General features: G+C 32.6%; 1 protein-coding gene across 1 annotated transcript in view; it reads left to right on the top strand.

Annotated features, from left to right (window-relative positions):
* Positions 1 to 22,418, top strand: part of LOC142317980 (uncharacterized) — a 621,817-nt gene that overhangs the window by 533,995 nt on the left and 65,404 nt on the right. The window contains exon 5 of the mRNA XM_075354514.1: positions 19,335 to 19,426. Coding sequence (XP_075210629.1) covers positions 19,335 to 19,426 — 92 coding nt within the window. The remainder of the gene's footprint in view (positions 1 to 19,334; positions 19,427 to 22,418) is intronic.

Raw genomic sequence — 22,418 nt, 5'->3', positions numbered from 1 at the left:
AGGTTTTTCCCCCTTAAAAATAATAAAAGAAAAGTGTACGGTGGATGACAAGGAATTAGGAAGGTGGAGTTGTTAATTTTTGCAGTTTTTTTTTACTTCAGTCATTTGACTGGTTTGATGCAGCTCTCCAAGATTCCCTATCTAGTGCTAGTCATTTCATTTCAGTATACCCGCTACATCCTACATCCCTAACAATTTGTTTTGCATATTCCAAACGTGGCCTGCCTACACAATTTTTTCCTTCTACCTGTCCTTCCAATATTAAAGCGACTATTCCAGGATGCCTTAGTATGTGGCCTATAAGTCTGTCTCTTCTTTTAACTATACTTTTCCAAATGCTTCTTTCTTCATCTATTTGCCACAATACCTCTTCATTTGTCACTTTACCCATCCATCTGATTTTTAACATTCTCCTATAGCACCGCATTTCAAAAGCTTCTAATCTTTTCTTCTCAGATACTCCGATCGTCCAGTTTCACTTCCATATAAAGCGACACTCCAAACATACACTTTCAAAAATCTTTTCCTGACATTTAAATTAATGTTTGATGTAAAGAAATTATATTTCTTACTGAAGGCTCGTTTCGCTTGTGCTATTCGGCATTTTATATCGCTACTGCTTCGTTCATCTTTAGTAATTCTACTTCCCAAATAACAAAATTCTTCTACTTCCATAATTTTTTCTCCTCCTATTTTCACATTCAGCGGTCCATCTTTGTTATTTCTACTACACTTCATTACTTTTTTTTTGTTCTTGTTTATTTTCATCCGATAGTTCTTGCGTAGAACTTCATCTATGACGTTCATTGTTTCTTCTAAATCCTTTTTACTCTCGGCAGAAGAGTAAAAATTTAATTTTTGTAGAAGTTACTACAATATGAGAAAATATTAAACGGTCCATCATTTTTGGTATTTCGATTCTTCTTTTCGATTTCTTTACTTGGATATAAATTGGATTAACATTAAAACTAAATCAACGTAGGAAAATGAAGTTGCATTAAATACTTAAAACAAGAATGAAGAATAAAAAGATAGCTTCATGCTTTCGCTGTCATTTTGAAACCAGTAACTAAACTTAAATATTATCGACCTAACAACTATTATTATGTTGTAGAATACCATTCCAATTGTCACTGGAATCGAGCGTCAATCTTTTACAACAATTCTAGTTTCAAAATATCAGACATTTATAACACCAAACAAAAATAGCTGTTGAAAATAAAATTTTTGTATCTATTTTTTTTTTTGCTATTGCATCTATTTCAAGCATAAAGAATGAGCTAAGCGGTAAGCGGTAATAGAAGTAAGTTAGAAAATAAGAAACCACTGAAAGACAGTGAAATTAGTACAATGCAAAATAGTTAATATAAAAAATTATATTAATAGAAACCAAAAAATTATTACGAAATAATTATGAAACAATCAAAATCTTATTTCTACAGTATACAACAATAAAAAGACACAAAACCCAAACTGGAGACTAAAATATAAGAATTATCATTTCAGTTATTTTTATTTTGCCTACATATCACAGATTTTAATAATTGTTTTTACAAATTGAGTGATACATTTTCGCTATTTTGACGTTTAGTTTTCCTGAGCGTTATACAGGACATATATCAATTCACTATACTTAAAAAGCGCTACTATAAAGAAATGATTTTTTTCTATTAAATATTATATGATATGCGTATACAAATAAAATATTAGAAATGAATGTATTATAAATTAAAACTTAACATAATGGTGGCTGAGACAAAATTGAGGAATTTGTTAGTTTTAAAACATAGTTATCCTAGTTAGGGTTCAGTCTTCAGGGAGCATAAGCTCTAACTAACTCTTTGCAACACTCTAATTCACTTTTTCTTTCTGTTAACACTGTCGTAAGAAACAAATGAAATTTGGTGAGTTAAAAAAATCTGAATTTATAATATTTTTAGAGTTAAATTTATAACTAAGCGTCATTGTGAACACTGTACAGTGCAACTGTTTATACACTATATACAAACAGTTAACTTTGAAAGAATATCTCAACTTAGATATATTAATAATTAGAAAAGAATTTATACGAAAATTTAGGGTTTTAAATTAAAATCCTATACTACCAACAAATTTTTACTTAATGGGTAAAGGTACTCTTAAATGGTACCAAATTTAGATCCTACAAAAAGGAAGTGCTCTTCGTTGTATTTGAATTAGGTTGAAACATCTCTATCTTCTTGATTTAGGAAATTAAAATCTAATTGATCGTTCTTATCTTGACGAAATACAAAGTGACCTAATTTCCTGATAAAGATACTGATTATTATTCTTTTTCAAGGAAATTCTGATGCAGAAATTTGTAAATTTTTACTTTTAACTTGCGAAAAAGAAACTAATAAAATATTATTTTAATTAATTATGCAAATAAATGTAATAACGGAAGTGAGTATCAGTGTATCTTTATTAAACTCGTGAAACTTTTCAATCTCCAGATATTTTTATTGTTTAAAATTTGCTTTATTCTTTATTAGGAAGATACGGTTATCCGGAAAAAAGTACATTTATATATAGGAGCGCTCAAATAATTGGCGCACTAAGTTTTAAATTAGTTTAAAAAATAATTAAGCTTATAATAAATCTAAATTGAAGGTAAAATAAAGAAAACTTATTATAGAAACGAATAAAAACGAGCTATGTAATGGTTATATTACCGTCTTCTTTTGACTACCATAAATTTTTTCTCTGTAAGAGGATATAGTCTTATCTCTCCCGCTCACTCTCTCTCTCTCTCTCTCTCTCTATATATATATATATATATATATATATATATATAATCTTGATTTCCTACTATAGGAAAATGAATGTATAAGAGATACAATACGTTTATGATTAAAAGTAAGGATTGTAAAACGGGGAATAAAAACACTGGACTATAAATTTAGTTAGAAATAGTTTTATCTAAAATGAAAACTGAGCAGGTTCATCCACTTGAGTGGAGCTGTCGCTATACGATTGTAATACGGTTTCCGATAGGCTGCGGTTTTCATTGGGATGACCTATTTTGTGCACTAAAAATAGTCTGGTTTTTGCAAAGTGTATATTTATTGATTTAACAATTAATAACTGTATTAGTAAATATGAAACATTTTTTGTTTAATGTTAAATTATACCGATTTTACCATTCTGCATTTCAAACACGTATAACTGCAAATTGTGATTTTATTAAAATATTATCCTTCCCATAATTTTCTGTTATTAAGCAGAACTTATAGGATTTAAAATTTATTCAAAAAGAAGGTTTTTAAAAAATGAAAAATAAAAACCCGACTACGAATAACATATTCATTAGAATCCGTTTAATAGAATATTAGGTTATGGTATTTCATTTCGTTTAATAGGTTAAAATTTATAATCTCCCTTATTCAATAATCATATAAAACAGCAGAATTATCCGTTATACGAATTTCATTAGGCAAATTAAAAAATACCCATATGGAATAAATAATTTTACTTTTCTTACTTTCTTATATGTATGGTAATTCTGTATTGGAAGTGATTTTACAAGATCACCGAGATTATAGGTGAAGAAATCCATTCTTAGAAACTATAACATAGAGAGTAAATTTCGAATTGGCAACTCCCATAGTTCTTTGAGATTGATAGCATGTTATCAACTTTTGAAAAAGAGCATTCCAAGATTACCTGAAAATTAAGTAATTTTTATCAATAAGCAAGTAATTAAAAATCCGATTATTGTTAATTGTTTGTACCATTACATCTGGTATTCGGTAATGTTCTGTTACAAAAACCGATACTGGAATATTCCAGTTAATGGAATATTTTTCATTGTTATAAGGGCTTTTCATTCTAAACAGATTTAACAGCAGTTCGTTATTACCAAATTACCGATATTCCCGAGCTAGTGAGCTTACTAGATCGCGCGCGCATATACACACGCACACACTCACCTATATATATTTATTTAAATCAAGATACTGATACATGACATATATGAATGAGGAAAAAATAGAACTGTCATCTGGACTGTGTCCACACGATGGGTGAATTGCGATTATGGTGTTCAAGTGGTTAAAAAAAAAGAAAAAGATTTAAAACTAATAATGCTTTACCGTTTCACCCAATATACTGGTTAATATTAAAAATACTTTAATTTATTTATTACTAAGTATTTTTAATATTAACCAGTATATTGGGTGAAACGGCAAAGCATTGTTATTTTACTTACTTTATTTCCCCTTCTTTGTTATATTATTATAACTCAAATATAATTACAATCCTTTCAATAACATAGCTAAACATTTTACATTTTAAAACATTTTATTAAATAACATAGATGCCATTAAATTTTCAACTTAAAAGGTCAAGGGGGTGAAGCTGTAGATCAAGGTCACCCTCAGATTCTCGATATTTCGCCTAATTAAGGTCTTATTTTCCTTAGGCACATTTGTTAATTAAAAAATATTATTTACAATTTTTTTTTTTCAAAATCGCACCCCCATCCCAAAAAATGCTCTAAACTAGTGGCTTTGTGGGTGCAAAGTCACTAGTTTAGAGACGCAGTACACCCGAACTGTGTCAATAGTACTTTCCATCACAACAAAGAGCGCTAATGTAGCATTGACGTACTGCTGTGCAAAAAATATTGCATTTAAAATCCGCGTGAAGGGGAAGTCCTACAATTATTTGTCAGATTTTTTGTCTATATATTTCAATGCATTCGCACAAGATTAATTATTAGAAAAATATTTTTAATTAAAAATTATATATTTTTTACACCGTCGTATGTTTTCATGATTTATAGGCTAAGGATGCATTTGAAAAAAAATTTCAAGCAATAAAAATTTAAAAAAAAATAAAGATATTTAAACAGATTCGATAGAAATATTTTTTTTTAAATTTTAAACGAAATTTCTTTCTTATTTACTTTATTATTTAAATGTATTTTAACAAAAAAGTTTCTTCTGGGACAAGTAAATTCAATTTTGACAGTTACTGCTTTCCAGAAAACAAATATGATGTGGCGCTAGTGATAGCTTCTCGGCCTTTCATCCGGAGGTCTCGGGTTGGAATCTCGGTCAGGCATGGCAATTTTCACGCACGCTACAAATCATTCATCTTATCCTCGGAGCACTACCTAACACTACCTAACGGTGTTCTCAGAGGTTAAACAAAAAAAAAAGAAATATAAACTGATACCACATGAACATGGAGTACTTTTTTATGTGTTTACAGCACTCAGGTTTATCATTTGATAATACTTTGAAATATTCATGTTGAAAAATGGCTTATACTGTTACAAGTGCTGTTATCGTCTATAAAGTTTCCGCAAGTTTGTAATTTGATGAAATTCAGTAATGACAAACTTTGTTTTCAAAACATTCAGTTTTAGAACATCGTGATTGCAGAATCTTTTAATTAGTTACACCATATTTTAATTAAATTAAACTCGTAATCAATAATAACATTATATTCAAACCACATTCTATTTAATGTAAATCGAAAAAAAATTACAATTAATTTATTGGTACATTAAAATAAAAAACAATGTATTTTCGTGGATTATTATCAAGGTAAATTACATTGACTGTATTTAAGACTAGATACACAAAAATTTACCAGGAACTAAATTTTACCATCCGGTGATTTAACTTTGCCTATACAGTAGAAAACGAAAAATTCAGTAGAAAACTTTTTGTATAGCAATCAACATTTATAATTTTTTAAAACGAATTATAACTATTATACAAACTCTATAAAGAAAAAATATTAACTGAGAAAATGGAAGATAATTAAATTAAATTTAATTAAAAGGTGATTTTTTTCAGAATAAAATTAATACAAAAAATTCTGCCTATCCGCAATCCTTTTTAATCTACATATAGAAGATGCGCAATGAAGGAACTTCAACTAATATTTGCGATTGAATAACATTCCAAGGAAAAAATTTAAGAGTTTAAAACGCGCTTATCATTTTATACTATTTATGGATTCACTAGTGTTGGAAAAAATATAATGTACGAGGTGTGTGAGAAAAGTAATGAGATTGGTAACATTGCGAATGAATGACCTTTCTTTGTTTTTTCTGTTTAGCTTCCGGTAACTACCTTTGAGATAATACTTCACAGGATGAATGAGGATGATGTGTATGAGTGTAAATAAAGAGTAGCCTTGTACAGTCTCAGGTCGACCATTCCTGAGATGTGTGGTTAATTGACACCAAAGAACACCGGTATCCACGATCAAGTATTCAAATCCGTGTAAAAATATCTGACTTTACTAGGAGGACTTGAACGCTGGAACTCTCGACTTCCAAATCAGCTGATTTGGGAAGACGCGTTCACCACTAGACCAACCCGGTGGGTTACTGCGAGTGACCTGGCAGCGCTGTGTCTACCGGTCTGTGCCCAAAGTTTTCCGCTGGCACAAATCATTTTTGAGAGGCCGAGAATACATTGAAGATCAACCTCGCTCAGGGAGACCTTCAACTTCAAAATCTGACGAAAACGTTGAGCGTATGAGGGTTCTTATGAGATCAGACCGTCGTTTAACAATAAGGATGATGAGTGAACAGTTAAATTTAAACACTTTCACCATACATCAAATTTTGACGTACGATTTGGACGCGAATGGTTTGTGCGAAATTGGTGCCGAAAAATCTCACAACGGAACAGAAGGATAGTCGAAGAAACCTGTGCGTTGATCTTCTTGAGAAGATTGACAATGACCAAGAATTTTTCAATCGTGTGATTACAGGTGATGAATCCTGGATATCTGAATACGATCCTGAAAAAGCGGAAAATCGAAGAGTGGCACATTCCTTCATCTCCTCGACCGAAAAAATGTCGAATGAGCAAATCAAAAATCAAAACCATGCTGATTTGCTTTTTTGATAGTAGGGGTATCGTGCATAAAGAATTTGTTCCTTCAGGACAAACTGTCAATCAAGTCTTTTACAAAGATATACTTGAATGGCTCAGGAAAATAGTGATTCGCGTGAGACCAGACATTGCAAACAAGTGGATGCTTCATCGTGACAATGCCCCGTGTCACACGGCTATTCCATCACCGAATGTTTTACCTCAAAACGCATTCCTACGGTTCCTCATCCCTATATTCACCTGATTTGAGTCCTTGTGACTTTTTCCTTTTCCCGAAATTGAAACATGTCTAAAAGGACGTCATTTTGGAACTCTGGAAAACATTCAAAAGACTGTGACCGTCCAGTTAAAAGCCCTACCGGTTGAAGCCTTCCAGCGCTGCTATCAGGAGTGGAAACAATGACTCCGCCGATGTATAGCTGTTCAAGGGAACTACTTTGAAGGGGATAATATTGTTGTTTGAAAAAATAAAAAGTTTGTTAAGTAAAAAGTCAGTCATTACTTTTCTCACACACCTCGTAAACGGTTTTTTCTGGTATCAGTCAGGAATTTTTTATTAATATATAATCAGAATTTACTGTTTATTGCCTGAAAACAACCTTTGGCCTTAATTATAATAATTTACCATTGATTAGTAAAATACACGAATAGAAATATTAATAATCATATTTATTACCATTAATGTACGTGTTGTTGGAGAAAACTCAAACGTAAATATAGTAAAACCTCTCCACATTATGTGCCTCATTATTATTATAACTGCACCGCTCCCATATATTCTTCCCATCAGTATTCAATAGTGATACTACTATAGTTCTACATTTTTGGCGATAAATTTCACTTGTAATAAGTTACCTTTTGAGAGTGAAAAAGTTGCCGATAGGGTTATTTTATTGATTGACGGTCTACTTTCTATTTTATTGTCTGAAATATCTCTTGTTTGGAACACGGATGATTTTGGGACAACAATCGATTTTTCAGATTTTAATAGAATAATGAGAAAAGATTAGTTGGCCAATAAATAATTTTAAGAAGTTATATAAGAAATAAATTTGACGGTATGATTATTGACCTGAAAAACTGAATAAAACAGTTTCCAGCACTGTTTCTCTCGTAAAATATTGTATCCAACGTAAAACAACAAGTTATGCAATATGATACAACTTCTAAACGGATATCATTTGAGATTAGTACCCTATCGAGCTACTGAAAGAAACATTTATTATCTTAGAACTTTTAGAGGAGAATGGTGAATTAATAAAGTTATATCATTACATAAATTGTAAATGAAAGCATTTACATAATTTTGTTGGATCTTTAAATTAATTTTTTTTTCTTTTATGGATTCAAATAAATTATAATAGCTGGTCTGGAACAGGTTGTAATTCAATCTTATAATAATAATGAGAATAATGTATGTACGTGTTGTTATATTCATTAATAAAATATTTCAACTACGTATGTTATTGATAGGATTTAATTATGTTTGAGTTGTAATATAACAAAGTAGATGGAATAAAGTAAGATAATGGTTGATTTTAATCGTTTCATGAAGGATATTATTATGGAACAAAATCATCTGCAAGGAGATTACACGACCAGAATAAGTCAGTTTTATTTGTTAATAAGTATTTTTGATATTAAAAATCTGTTGGATAAAAGGGTGTACAACATTCTTATTGCAAAACTTTTTTTTTTTATTGAACACCATCATCGCAATTCACCCATCATATGGACTTCATTCACATGACAGTTCTGTCTTTCCCTCATTCATAATATTTCAGATCTGTCATGTATCAATATATTGATTAAAATATATGTAAATAGTTGTGTGTGCGCGCGCGCGCATATTTGTGTGTGTGAATACACAGAAGAATATAAAAAAATTCTCTGTACATCTGCAATTGGTACTTTTATTCGGAATTAAATATTTGCCAGTCGTCCTGTCTATCAGTCTGTTTATTTCTTTTAAATTATGTTGAAAGAATAAAATATATTTAGAAAATTTTAACCTTAGGTGAACGGTAATTGTTGGAGCTGTGATCAATTTAATTACTGTCATCTGGGAGGTTCTGGTTTCGAATTCCAGTTAGGTTTTGCTTTCTGACATTTTAAACAATGTATCTCTCATCATAAAAGAATGGATGACAGGAAATGGGCACAATTCGTCAAGAGAATTATGCAAAAAGCCCGCGAAATTGAAATATTTTCAAAGGAAATGAAAGATCGAGAATATTGCGTAAAATGGGTAGAACGGCGTGACGTTAAAATGCGAAGACTGAAATTCCAATGAATAATTTCTCTTCTTTGCGAAGAAGGAAGACGGATTGTACACACAGATGAAACCTATATTCACAGTAGTCATGCGATACCAAAACCGTGGGTAGACACAGCAAACCTTCATGAGGGACTGAAAACACCATTATTCAAGGGCTCACTATTAATAATTGTTCATGCCGGCTGTAATAAAGAATTCATTAACAATGCTTTACCTATGTAAGAGACAAATAAAAAAGAAGATTGTCACAAATCGATGGATTCCGAAAAGTGCACGTAATGGTTACGGGAGAAGTGTATTTCCAACTTGCCACGTAGCTCGGTCGTTGTACTAAATAATGCATCTTACCACATCGACAAAGTAGCCAAATTCCTCTTTAGAAAGCGATATAATAAAATGATCAGCCGAAAAACGAATTAACTGTCCTATGATGAAAACTGAATTACACGATATAAAATTACACAAAATCAAAAGAAATTTCTAATAGACAACATTTTTGAAAATTACGTTCACACAGTTCTACAGTTGCCACCTTATCACCCTGACTTAAAATGCCATTGAAATGATTTGGCGTCAAATGGGTAAGTAGGTAAAATAAACACAACTTTTACCATGTCGGATGTTCTTAAGTTAGCTGAAGAGAAATTTCATAAAGTGTCTGAAGCTGAGTGAAATAATGTCTGCGAGCATATTGTCAACGTTGAAAAAAATTACATCTTGAACATTTATATGATGGGCACATCTACAGTTATGTGATAAATGTGAATTAAGAATCGGACACGAACGTTTTAGAATCTACCGTCAACAGCGAATTGGGAATTTGTGAGCTACAGCAATAAAGTGAGTAGAGAAAAAAAAATTATTTAAAGTACAAAAAAATAATAATATTAATTGGGATAATAAACTAGTTTTAATTAAACAGCATCGTATGAATTTCTGATTTTAAATATCATCTATATTAAACTGACAAAATGTTTGCCGTAAATATTAAACCGTGGCAAATGTTTACAGAAAGCTAGTCTATTGGTGCCACCTTAGGTGCCGAAAGTTCTACAGACAATTACAATGGTTAATGATAAAAATTATTTAATTTTGCAGATATATTGGAAATGTTCTTTTCCAAAGGCTGATAATATGCTATCAAACTGGAAGATTTATGGGAGTTGAATTCGATATTTACTCTCCAAATTCTAATTTATAAGAATGGATTCCTACAACTTCAATATCGTTGATCTTGTAAAATCACTTCTAATACAGAATTACCATAAATAGGGTCCGGTATTTAAACCGGACGATTTTTGAGGGATAATAATTAAACTGTGTTTCTTACTGTTAAAACATTTAATATATGAAATTAAAGATCAATTTTTGCAATTTATAGTGAATTACTTACATAGATTTTTTTTTATTTGATTATGTCGTCCAAATGTTTTCCATTAATCCTCACACACTCACTTAACCTCATTCTAAAATTTGACATTGCTCGGTCAATCATCACTTGTGAAACTGCTTCAATTTCTCGTTGAATGGCCTCCTTGAGTTCTGCAATTGACTGTGGTCGACTACTGAAGACTTTATGTTTGAGATACCCCCACAGAAAAAAAATAACAAACAGTCAGATCAGGTGAACGCGCCGGCCAAGGAATTTCGCCAAATCGGGAAATCAAACGTCCAGGAAAGGTTTCTCGCAGAACATCCATTGCGATTCTCGCCGTATGGGCGGTGGAATCAGCCTGTTGAAACCAAATTTCATGTCCTTGAAAGTCATTCTGTTTCGGTCGCAGAAATTCATTCGACTTTGAAACCGTACACCACACTGTAACATATTGACTGTAAAGTGGTTTTTCAAGAATTTTCCGTGGATTATAAAGGTAATTTTGTTTATTCAAATTCTGATAAATGAAAATGTGCCGCGTCACTTACAAGAATAATGGCATCCTGGTGGACATTTTCGAGGATGACCTCGCAAGCTGCTTTGCGAGACGCCCGATCATTTGCATTAAGTTGCTGCACTAACATAATCTTATACGGATGGAATTTCAGGTCGGCATGAAGAATTCGTCGTACACTTCGATCAGAAATGGCTAGCGCAGCAGTATGTCTCGCTGTTAAACGTCGTGGAGACCGCGTAACAGCTAATCTTACACCATTAATGTTTTCAGGCGTCCGTTTTCGTTCTGCTGGTTTCATTTTTAAAGCAGACGATGTGTTCCTAAATTCTTCACCCACAACAATATCTAGGAACTAGGAACGACGCGAGTCGATTTAAAATTTTTAAAATAGGCTTCAATCTTTTTAAAATAGGCTCGTTTTTCACCCGACCACGACATACTGGCTACTGAAATAGCACGAATAGACCTGTAGATGTACAACAATCCCGCCTTCTCATTGACAGTGGTGCCAACATAACAATTACTACAAAATCGTCAGATTTATATGCCGGACCTGTAAGAAGATAAGAAAAAGTCCAATGATTTATTCCGTAAAGCATAATTTTTACCTTACCCAATAATATTTATATAACCGGGTAAATTTGTTGTTTTATATTATGGTAAAATAAGGGAAATTATAAATTTTAACCCATTAAACGAAATGTAGTCTGGCTTTTATTTTTCATTTTTCAATAAGCCACTTTTTAAATAACTGTTAAATTCAGTAAGTTCTGCTTAATAAAACATCTACAAATCTGCAAAAAGAAAATCATGGGGACAATAATCTTTTATTAAGATCATTATTTGCAGTTATACGTGTTTGAATTATTAGATGTTGGCAATCAATTTCACTCATTAATAAACAAAAAATTAGTCATTTTTCCTTAGTCAGTAAAGTTTGATGTAATTGATAAATCAATAAATAGTCCTTTAAAATATTGATTTTTTTTGTACGAGGCATTGATTGCTTTTGGTTGTTTTTCCCTATTAAAATGGAAATTTTTAGCGAATGAAAATTAAATGTCTGACGGATATTTGAATTGAGACATCCGGATGAAAGGCTGAGACTATACTCTGCCACGGAGATCGGAAGATTTTATTAAATTTTCATTATAAAGTTGCTCAAAAAACCAATAAGAACCAACTTTATAAAAATAAAAAAAACAAGATCAGAATGAACCAAATAACAATGATATATAAAATTAACTGTATGGCGTTAATTGAGCCTGCAAAATGCAAGACTTTTTAATGTTTAATTTTTATTTTTCAACGTAGTCAATTTGCAATAAAATACATCTAGATAAACAATTTACCAAACTTTTAATACCTTCCGTTTAATGCGATTCGTATACCTCTGCAATATAACTAGTTGTCTTAGTTCTGACCCATCATTTGAAGTTTAATTTTTGCCCGGCAAGCCATTTCTTTCGGTTCGTAAAGAGGAGGAAATCGCCGGAAGACAACAACCCGATGTGGAGATGCATAATCGTAGTTAAATATCACTTTCTTTTTGGCTGTATGTGTTCGTTGAGCCTGAACAGCACACTTAATTCGTTCTACTAGTGAAGCATAATTAAATATCACTTTAGTTTGGCTGTATGTGAGCGTTGAGCCTGAATAGCACACTTAATTCGTTCTAGTAGTGAAGCATAATACTCCCTAGTGATGGTCCGTCTAACCAGGTAGTTTATGAACAATGCAACAGATAGTCTATGAATCCCAAAAAATTGTGGCCATGACTTTCCTGCAGATAGAATTGTTTCCGCATTTTTTTGCGCACTTTTATCTGCTCTCATCCGCGGTTTGGACTGTAGTTAGGTTTCTGCCATGTAATAGTTTATCGCTGTTTCATCTGTTATGACATGTCAAAGAAACTCAGCAAACCGCGTTTAAATACGTTTAAGCTGTCGGACCTTCAGTTAGCGAACATTTAATACGGTATTGTGGAATTCGGTGACGATTTCTTTGGTCGAAGGGGTTTTTTGGGCGTCCCGAGCTTTCATCATCTTGAATGGATATATGACTACTTTTAAATTCAGCAACGCTTTTTACCGTTGAAAACAAAAGGATAGAATCCTTTACACTGGAATCCAACTCTTTGTATGTCTGTCGGTGTTCAACCTTTCTAAATAATATAGTTTTTAACAGCTCGAACTTCAATTTTATTCATCTAAAAAAAAATGTGTCTGAAACTTCGCACCCCGCCATATAAAGGACTATACTTGAAATGTACTGTACTCATTTGATCATCCTCGCTCATCTCTGTTTCAGGCCGAGAAAAAAAAAAGAAATTCTATAAAAAATATCTTAGCAACTTATTAAATTTAAAAATTTAGACCTAAAGTCAAATTTAAAGCTTTTAGTAAAATATATGAATAATTAAGTTTTATAAATAACGTGAAAATTGAGAAAAATGTGTATTTAATCTCATTTTAGAGGTAAATATACTCATAAGACTTGTTCTTTTAGTTGTAGTTCCCGAGAAAAGGTTTTCAGTGAAAAATGTGGTATGTTGTAACAACTTTTTAATTTTTGATTTAATAATTATGGATTTCAAAGACATCGAAACTTCATGATCGTTGACCAACAATTTATCTGTAGAATGTTTGTAATCAGGAACAACAATTTTTTTTTTTTATTTTGTTATTGCCCCACAACATATATGTAATCTTTTTACGTTGTAAAGTTTCTTTTTTTTTGGCAAGATTTCAAGACGTTCAATACGTTCTCTTTGATATTATGATTCGTATTAGGCTCTCTTTTCAACAGATTAATCTTATATATCATCTGGACATCTTCTGTTTTCACGACACTTCGTTTTTCAATCTCGATGTCCGCATTATAAATTTTATTCTCTTTATCTACCATCTGTAATATGTAATCGTTTTTTATTTTCCGTTTTCTTTATCAACGGTTTACTAAAATAGATCCGTAGCTGTAAAATTTCGAGGCGTTATTTTTGCTCGTTCATAGCATTGGATATAAAGAAAGCATCATCCTCTCGTAATGTTTATTGTTTACTCAAACTCGAAATTTCAATGCAATTGACTCGCCTCTTTACGAGCAACAACTAAGTTGCCGGTAAACTGAATATTTAGGAGATCATCCCAGTCTAGATCAAGCCCTGTTTTTTTTTTTGTTCATTGTTGGAGTGGTTCAGTCTCACTTGGTGAGTCAGGTGACTGCACAGAAATTGAGTTAGCTGAGATCAGATCCTTTAGTCATTCCTGACCCTGGATGCCGGTGGTTCTCTGGACCTGGAGGACCACTTGAAGGCTCGAAATTTGTTTAACGCGTCTTTCTGGAGTGATTGAATGATATACTTCAGCTTTGAATTAGTGGATGAACAGCATTGAATACTGTTCCATATGTAGACAGAGTAATGAAATGTAGTAGAAATAACAAAGATGGACCACTGAATGTCAAAATAGGAGGAGAAAAGATTATGGAGGTAGAAGAATTTTGTTATTTGGGAGGTAGAATTACTAAAGATGGACGAAGCAGGAGCGATATAAAATGCCGAATAGCACAAGCTAAACGAGACTTCAGTAAGAAATATAATTTGTTTACATCAAAAATTGATTTAAATGTCAGGAAAAGATTTTTGAAAGTGTATGTTTGGAGTGTCGCTTTATATGGAAGTGAAACTTGGACGATCGGAGTACCTGAGAAGAAAAGATTAGAAGCTTTTGAAATGCGGTGCTATAGGAGAATGTTAAAAATCAGATGGGTGGATAAGGTGACAAATGAAGAGGTATTGCGGCAAATAGATGAAGAAAGAAGCATTTGGAAAAATATAGTTAAAAGAAGAGACAGACTAATAGGCCACATACTAAGGCATCCTGGAATAGTCGCTTTAATATTGGAAGGACAGGTAGAAGGGAAAAATTGTGTAGGCAAGTCACGTTTTGAATTTGTAAAACAAATTGTTAGGGATGTAGGATGTAGAGGGTATACTGAAATGAAACGACTAGCACTAGATAGGGAATCTTGGAGAGCTGCATCAAACCAGTCAAAAGACTGAAGACAAAAAAAAATGTAGACAGAAGGACATACATATATATATATATATATATATATATATATATATATATATATATATATATATATATGTATATATATATGTATTTACTGCAGCTTACAAAAGGAATAACTGATGCTGCATTCGTAAAATATTATACCACGGTTATTGCAAGTGATCACAGTTGAAAAAAAACTAGATAATTGCAGTGATACATTTCAGACGAATCGGTAAGACAGTGTAACGTGATAGTGCTACATAGGGCTATGTGCAATGTTTTTAATTAATTGCCCTGTGATTCTGGGTGGAACCGGTGACTCTGAAATTTTCATATTTTTATTACTATTATTTTTCTTTCAATTTTATCTAGGATTGATTTAATCTCCAATTTTATAACTGTATTCTTGTATTGTATTTATGTTTCTGAGATATTTATTCTGTGTGTTTATATAATCTTGTAGCTAGTTTAACATTTTAATACTGTAAGACTTGTAACTTGTAATTAATCTTATAATTCACCTGGTAATCCAGACTTGACCATTTTTCAGTAAATGATTATTTAATTATTTTATTGACTGATAAATAGAGGATGGTAAACTCCAATGCAGTTATTACTATAGGAGGTACCTAGTTCCACAACATTATATGATAAATGTTTACTTTTATTAATTTTCTTCTATTTTATATTATTTGGTTATATGTTTATTAAGCTTAAGTTTTAATAATTTATAACTTAAATAATTCTATTTTCACTTGTAACCTGTTTATATTTTGTGGAATAAAGATAGTTTATTATTATTTTGTTTAGTAAACCGAAGCAGACAAGGATGTACATTTTGTTATTACTACATTTTTCAGATTCCGAGAATTTTTAAAAAACTACCTAGTGTGCGTGTGTGTGTGGGGGGTGCACGCGCGCGCGTCCTCCAACTGAGGGTGTAAACATATTAATTTTTATAAAAAACGGATATTTTTCTAATATAATTATCCTTTTTTTACAGTTCCCTAAAATATGCATATATTCTTTAAAAGAGCTTTTACTTAATACCCCGGTTGCTGAATTTCAAACCGTTTTGCTTCTTTTTCTTCAATTTTGTTTTATTACAATACTAGTTATTATCCTAAGAGTTTTAGAAGAGGCTTATGTATAGTACATATAAATTACATTATATATAAACAGTGTTATTACATAGAATGCACCGCAATTCAGACAGTGATAACAACTTTAAATCAGCCTGTAGGTAGATTAAACTTCCAAAATATTATTCAAACTCCTTAATTCCTGACATAAAATACTAAACTCTTGGATTAGAAAGTAGATGCAAACTCAAAAGTAACTCAGTATTATAATTACACGGCGAAGTATTACATTACCACAAAATTCAAATTTTCAATTAAGTCGTACAATAAAGGTTAATGTAAAGAAAAAGAAAATTAACTTTGATTTTGCCATGTATTCATGAACGATGCATCTTCTTTGATTCCTAGGTCCGGTAATAGTATTTACCTAACAACACTAATCACTACTCTTAAAATAATAAATGATCTAATGGACCTATTCATGGTAGAAAATGTTTGACTTTATTTCAAGAATGTTTAAATACATGGCTCTAGAGAGAATTATTCTGTTTGTTAGTAAAATAGGTAATGTGGAATAAGATCCACAGTTTAAGTTTCTTATTAGTATATTTAAGCTAGAGATAACATAAAACGTTTAATTATAGTTTAAAATACGTGTGTTAAGTTTAATTACATTCCGTTTATATTACGTTTAAAATACATTTGTTTTAGTATAGGTTTTACATAAATTATATCACTACGTTTACATAGAGCTGTCGTTAGTTACTGACACAACAATAAGTATTAATAACTAATCAATGTATTTAGTTCTTATTTACATTTTATTAAATTAGAATTAATTAAATGTCATATTAATCATATGACATTTAATAACATTAATCACATGACATTACTTCCGTTAACACTGTTTATTTCTTGGATTTGGTAAGAATAAATGTCTATCACTATAGAAAATCTCCAGTTAAACAGCAGATAAAATTGTGTTCTTAAATATACTGAGAAGTACATAAAATTGGAAGAGTACGGATTTCTATTTATTCATTTTTGTAGTTAAATATTTACCTTATTTTATTTTGTATGAAAATATTAAAATATTAGATCAGTTTAGCAATCATGTGTGAAAGAGTATTTAAAAAAAAAAAATGTTATTTTAAATCTTATTTAAAGGAGGAGTGTTCACGTTTTCTTGGCCAAGAGGAGGTTGCGTCATCTCCACGGCGTGTCACGGTTTTCTATGATGCTCCAGCTGGAGAGGAACTGACTCTTCCGGCCATATTGGGTGCGTTGAAGAGCATTGGTTTTGAGTCGGTTGAGCCGATCTTTTTTCTTCCACCTAGTCGGTTTGGAAAATGCCTCAAACGGATGGTCTTATATGTTTTTAGCTGGATGGGATCTGGCGTCAAAGTGGAGAGAAAGTAAGCTCCTGCAGGAGGGCAAATTGTGGTTCCCCCTCAGCGTTTCAAGCCAGCCAAGAAGGAAAGTGATGCGGTTGTTGTTCGGTCTGTTGACTGGTCGTACTCTGACCTCGTAAAGCAGGTAAAATAGTACATGGAAATCAGGAAGTTGGTTATATTCTGTCTTCGAAGCGGGGCGGTGGGAACGAACTGCCCATACGAGTGCGGAGTGTCGACATGCGGCACTGATGACGGCCATTCAAGTAGTTCGGCGGGAGCGGGTGGACCTGTAGTCGAAGGAGGGCCGGCAAGCTGTGGTTCATATTCACGACCTTGAGGACATGGTGGCTGAAGCTGAACTGGTGAGGCTGTGTGGTGGGTAGTTGGATCTGACGCCGATTTTCGCGTGTCTTCACTCCGTCCGGCGTTTGGTATCACGCAGAACGCTGATATTACGACGTATGGGTTGGCCAAGCAGTTGATTGCCCGGCGGCAGAAGGTAGGCTGGGTGGATTGTCGAATCCGCATGTGTGACGCTAAGGACCAATGCTTCAGGTGTTGGGGCCGGAGCATATGTCGTTTGGATGCACGGGTCCTGACCCCACCAAACTATACTTCCTGGAAGGTCATCAGCGGGCTCAATATTCTACTTCGAGGAGGTGTGGTGCCTCTGGTTCGGATGGCCACACGCTGGAGGGTTTTACAGTCCGATAATTGGTTTTTCACTTGCTTGCTGGTCGGATCCTTTGGCTGAAGGTTAGAGCTGCTGGAGCGACGAGGGGATTAAGGACAGCTCTCTGCTGCCATTTGTTTGTGCTTGCAGCTGCTGGAGCGACGAGGGGATGAAGCACGGACACCATATTGTCCTCTTGTGAAGGGAATGGAAAAGACCGTAGTCCCGGTGGGGATGCTCTTTTGGGTGTTTCTGTTAGAGGCAAGAAGGTATCAAGACCGAGTCCCGGCTCCTGGGATAGGGGAACAGGCATACTCGGGCCTGGTGACCCTACCCCTGAGGTTAGAGGTAGACAATAACATAAGATCCGACCGGTGAATCGACCTGTCCTGCCGGTAGACGGGGAGGCTCGTTAGAGTAAATGGACACCCCGGACTTTATCGTGCTTCGTTGTAGAATCCGGTCCGGGGAAGAAGGGAAAAAAGCTTATTCACTGATGTAAATAAAATATTACATTTGTCCTTTAATTGAGAGACTCTGTTCCAGCTGAAGAAATTTTGACGTTTGTCCCTTAATCGATGCGTTTGTCCCAGTATCTATGTGAATCTAAATCCATCAGTTTCTTTATTTCTAAAAAAAACTGCTTAATTTTCATGGATTAGTGTTATATCTGATGCAGATTTAACAATGAAAATTTTATACTTGCGTGCTGTTTTCTTGTCAAATTTTAATGTTAGAAGAAACATCACGGTGAAACGAAAACTTTTGAAATTTTCATAATTTGTACACAGTAGAAAATAGTTTTTATAAATATATTTTACATATCTTAGACAAAGATCACTGCAGAATTAGATTAAATCTCTAAGTTAATTTTATAATATTGTAAGTTTTATTGCAAAAACCGGGTAAGTTGATGAACATCTGTTGTAGACTTTTTACACTTAAATTTGTATTTAGTAAAAACTTTAAATCATTAAAATGAATCGGAATGCGTAAATCAGTAAGATTGTACGCTTACATGCTCTAAAGTTATATGATAGTATATATTTATACAAATTTTGTATTTTTTTTTTCAGATGACGAATTTGGAGAGAAATCTGTATCAGTACTTTTAGATGGTGAAGAGAGTGAATTGACTTTTATAGATCATCCTTCATCTGAAATGAATGTAAGTAAAACAGTTTGATTATATGATTTTATCCCTAATTATATAATATTTTCGGGTAAATATACACGGCGTTTTATAATGTTCTTAGGAGTTACAAAAACTCATTACAAAAAAGTATTTCACTTACCTAATTGAAAGTTGTACGAGGTGATGCAGGGACTCAAACAGGTTTTGGTAAAATCTATAAATGTTCAATATGTGCTCCTCTGGTGACACGCCACATATCACACGAAAGTCTAGCTCTTGCCAAACTCGTTCTAACATGTCGTTTTCTGTAGAGTTGATTGCATTGATTATGTGATCCTTTAGCTTAGCGATATCGTGCGGCATTGGTGGGATAAACACGTTATCTTTCACGTAACCCCAGAGAAAGAAATCACATGGTGTAAGGTCTGGTGATCTTGGTGGCCACAGCATAATGTGTTGGTCTTCTTCAGACGCATGTCCTATCCAGCGCCGAGGTAATGTTGTGTTAAGGACTGTCGAACCTCGTTATGAAAACGACCAGGACAACCATCTTGCTGGAAAATGAAGTCGTTGAGTAACTGAGGCATAAGCCATAATTGTAACATATCCAGGTATATCGTGCCGGTTACTGTCGTTTCCATAAAAAAAACGGCCCATACACTGCCTCACGAGAGATCGCACAAAAAACGTTTACTTTCGGAGAATCCCGAATGTGTTTAACATAAGCGTGTGGGTTTTCAGTTCCCCAAACTAGCACGTTATGACTGTTTACTCGGTTAATATGGAAAGTAGCTTCATCACTGAAAATTATCTTGTTTAGAAAACCTTTATCTAACAACATCTTTTCCTTAACTGTAAACAAAAATCGAGCCTACGTGTTTTATCTCCATCAGAAAGAGGCTGGATTAATTTAAGATGGTACGGTTTGCATAATAAACATTTACGGAGAACTCTCCACACTGTTGTTTTCGGAATTCCTAATTCTCTGCCTGCAGCCGCAGTCGATTTTGATGGGTTGCGAATGAAACTTGCACACACACGTTCGACATTGATTTCTGAGGTTGATGGACTGAGGTTGACGGATTTTTTCTTGCACAAGCAACCAGTTTCACTGAATTGATTATACCATGCACGAACTGAATTGTCACTTCGTGGCTCCTTATGAAATTTCAACCGAAACGCACGTTGCATAGAAATGAAAAGTAAAATTCTAACACACAAAACGACTTCTCGCTTCCCGTGGCAACCATTTTCTCTACTGTCGACGCCTAGCGACCAAATGGCTTACTAACTGCCTAGTATATGTGGAAAAAACGATTTGTTGTACTCTTTCGTACAATACTTGTTTTATTCTTACGAGTGAAATAGTTTTTTGTTAATGAATTTTCGAAACTCCGAAGAACATTATGAAACGCCCTTTATAAAATAAATATTAAAAATGTAAATCTATAACGAGTAAGTAATGAAAATACTAGATCAAATATTTACCTCTTCTTTAATTCACTTAAAAATAAAATTTATTAAGTTAATTATACACATGTATACGTACTAAACTTTTCGCTGTTTCTTCGGGTACCACATCATATTTGTTACGCGGAATGCAAGACTCCAAAAAAATGTCATTAGAAAACTCTTTCCAATAAAAAGGTTTTCTGAGTGCATGTAAGTATTAAAACGCCATCTTTGAGTTATTGATAAAATTATTGAATAAAAATTTTGTCATAGCAGTTTATAATGTTTCTTTTGTAACAACGGTGTGACATCATAATACGTCAACAACGAGACAGTTGTACGTTTCTGAATTTTTCACACAGTACTAATTTTTTTTTCTAAAAGACAATCCCATCATAACAATTTAATTTTTAACGAAAAGGCTTAAATCATTTAGTGTATATAATTTCTACATATTAGGCCTTATCAATGTTATTCAACAAAATATTAAAATAAATATAACAAATATGCAGGTGTTTTGGAGAATAGTTTTAAAAAACTGGTTTTTGAGCGTATTTTTTGTTTAAATTTATAAAAACATGCAGAACGTTTTTATCTCGATTTAGGTCATCTATATATCGGCTGAACAACTTTATTATGGTTTTTAATCTTTTTAATGCAGTGATCGTTATCTAAAAACGTTATCTACGTAATAATTTTCTTTCTCAGCTTCTTGCAATAGGGTTTGAATTGGAAAACGATTGGTTCATGCAGGATGAAGCTAGACCACACACAGCTAATGTTTTTGACTTTCTGCATGAAACTTTTAACGAAAATATCATTTAAAATTGATTTCTTAATCGTTTTACGTATACTCCCGAACAGTCCTGATTTGAATCAATTTGATTATTTTGTTTGGGGATTTGTAAAGGAAAACATTTTTCCTGTGATGATGGTCACACTGAACATGTGATAAGCAGAACATAATTTCCAGGTATATAGTAAAGATGTTGTATTTAGGTATATAGTAAAGATGTGCTTCAGTTTCATACAAAACTGAAGCAAAAATCTGTATTTTCGATGGCTGCACATTATGATTTAGTCTCTTATCTCGGTTTTTGTTTTATTTTTTTGTTCGGAACCACGGTTGAATGATAAAATAACCGAATTTTTAATCAGACGTAGCAAAATATCAGTTCTTCATGATCGAAATCTTCGTTTGCTTTTATGTCTTAATCTGAAATATTTGTATTCTGGAAAAAAATATATTTTGTCATTCATTTATTCAAGAAGTGATTTAACCTAGAAAGAATCACAAAAAAAAGAGAAAAAGTTGAACCTGTTCCATCCTGTTTTTTATTTACATTTTTAAAATATTTTTGAACAACCATCATTTGGAATCAATTTATCTAATAATAAATAAAAAAGAACAAAATTAAATTTCGCTCTTTTTTTTATTCCAGGAGGTTTCATGTTCCTTTTGCATATACTTATTTATTTTTTTGAGATTCAATAACCAATAAAGTACTTTATGAAATAATAGCACATGATGAAAATTAAATCAAATGGAATATTTTTTTTTTATTAATACTTT

Source organism: Lycorma delicatula, chromosome 1 (genome assembly GCF_047948215.1).
Source record: "Lycorma delicatula isolate Av1 chromosome 1, ASM4794821v1, whole genome shotgun sequence".
In the NCBI taxonomy this organism is placed as follows: domain Eukaryota; kingdom Metazoa; phylum Arthropoda; class Insecta; order Hemiptera; family Fulgoridae; genus Lycorma; species Lycorma delicatula.
This window is presented reverse-complemented; position numbering and strand designations above follow the sequence as displayed.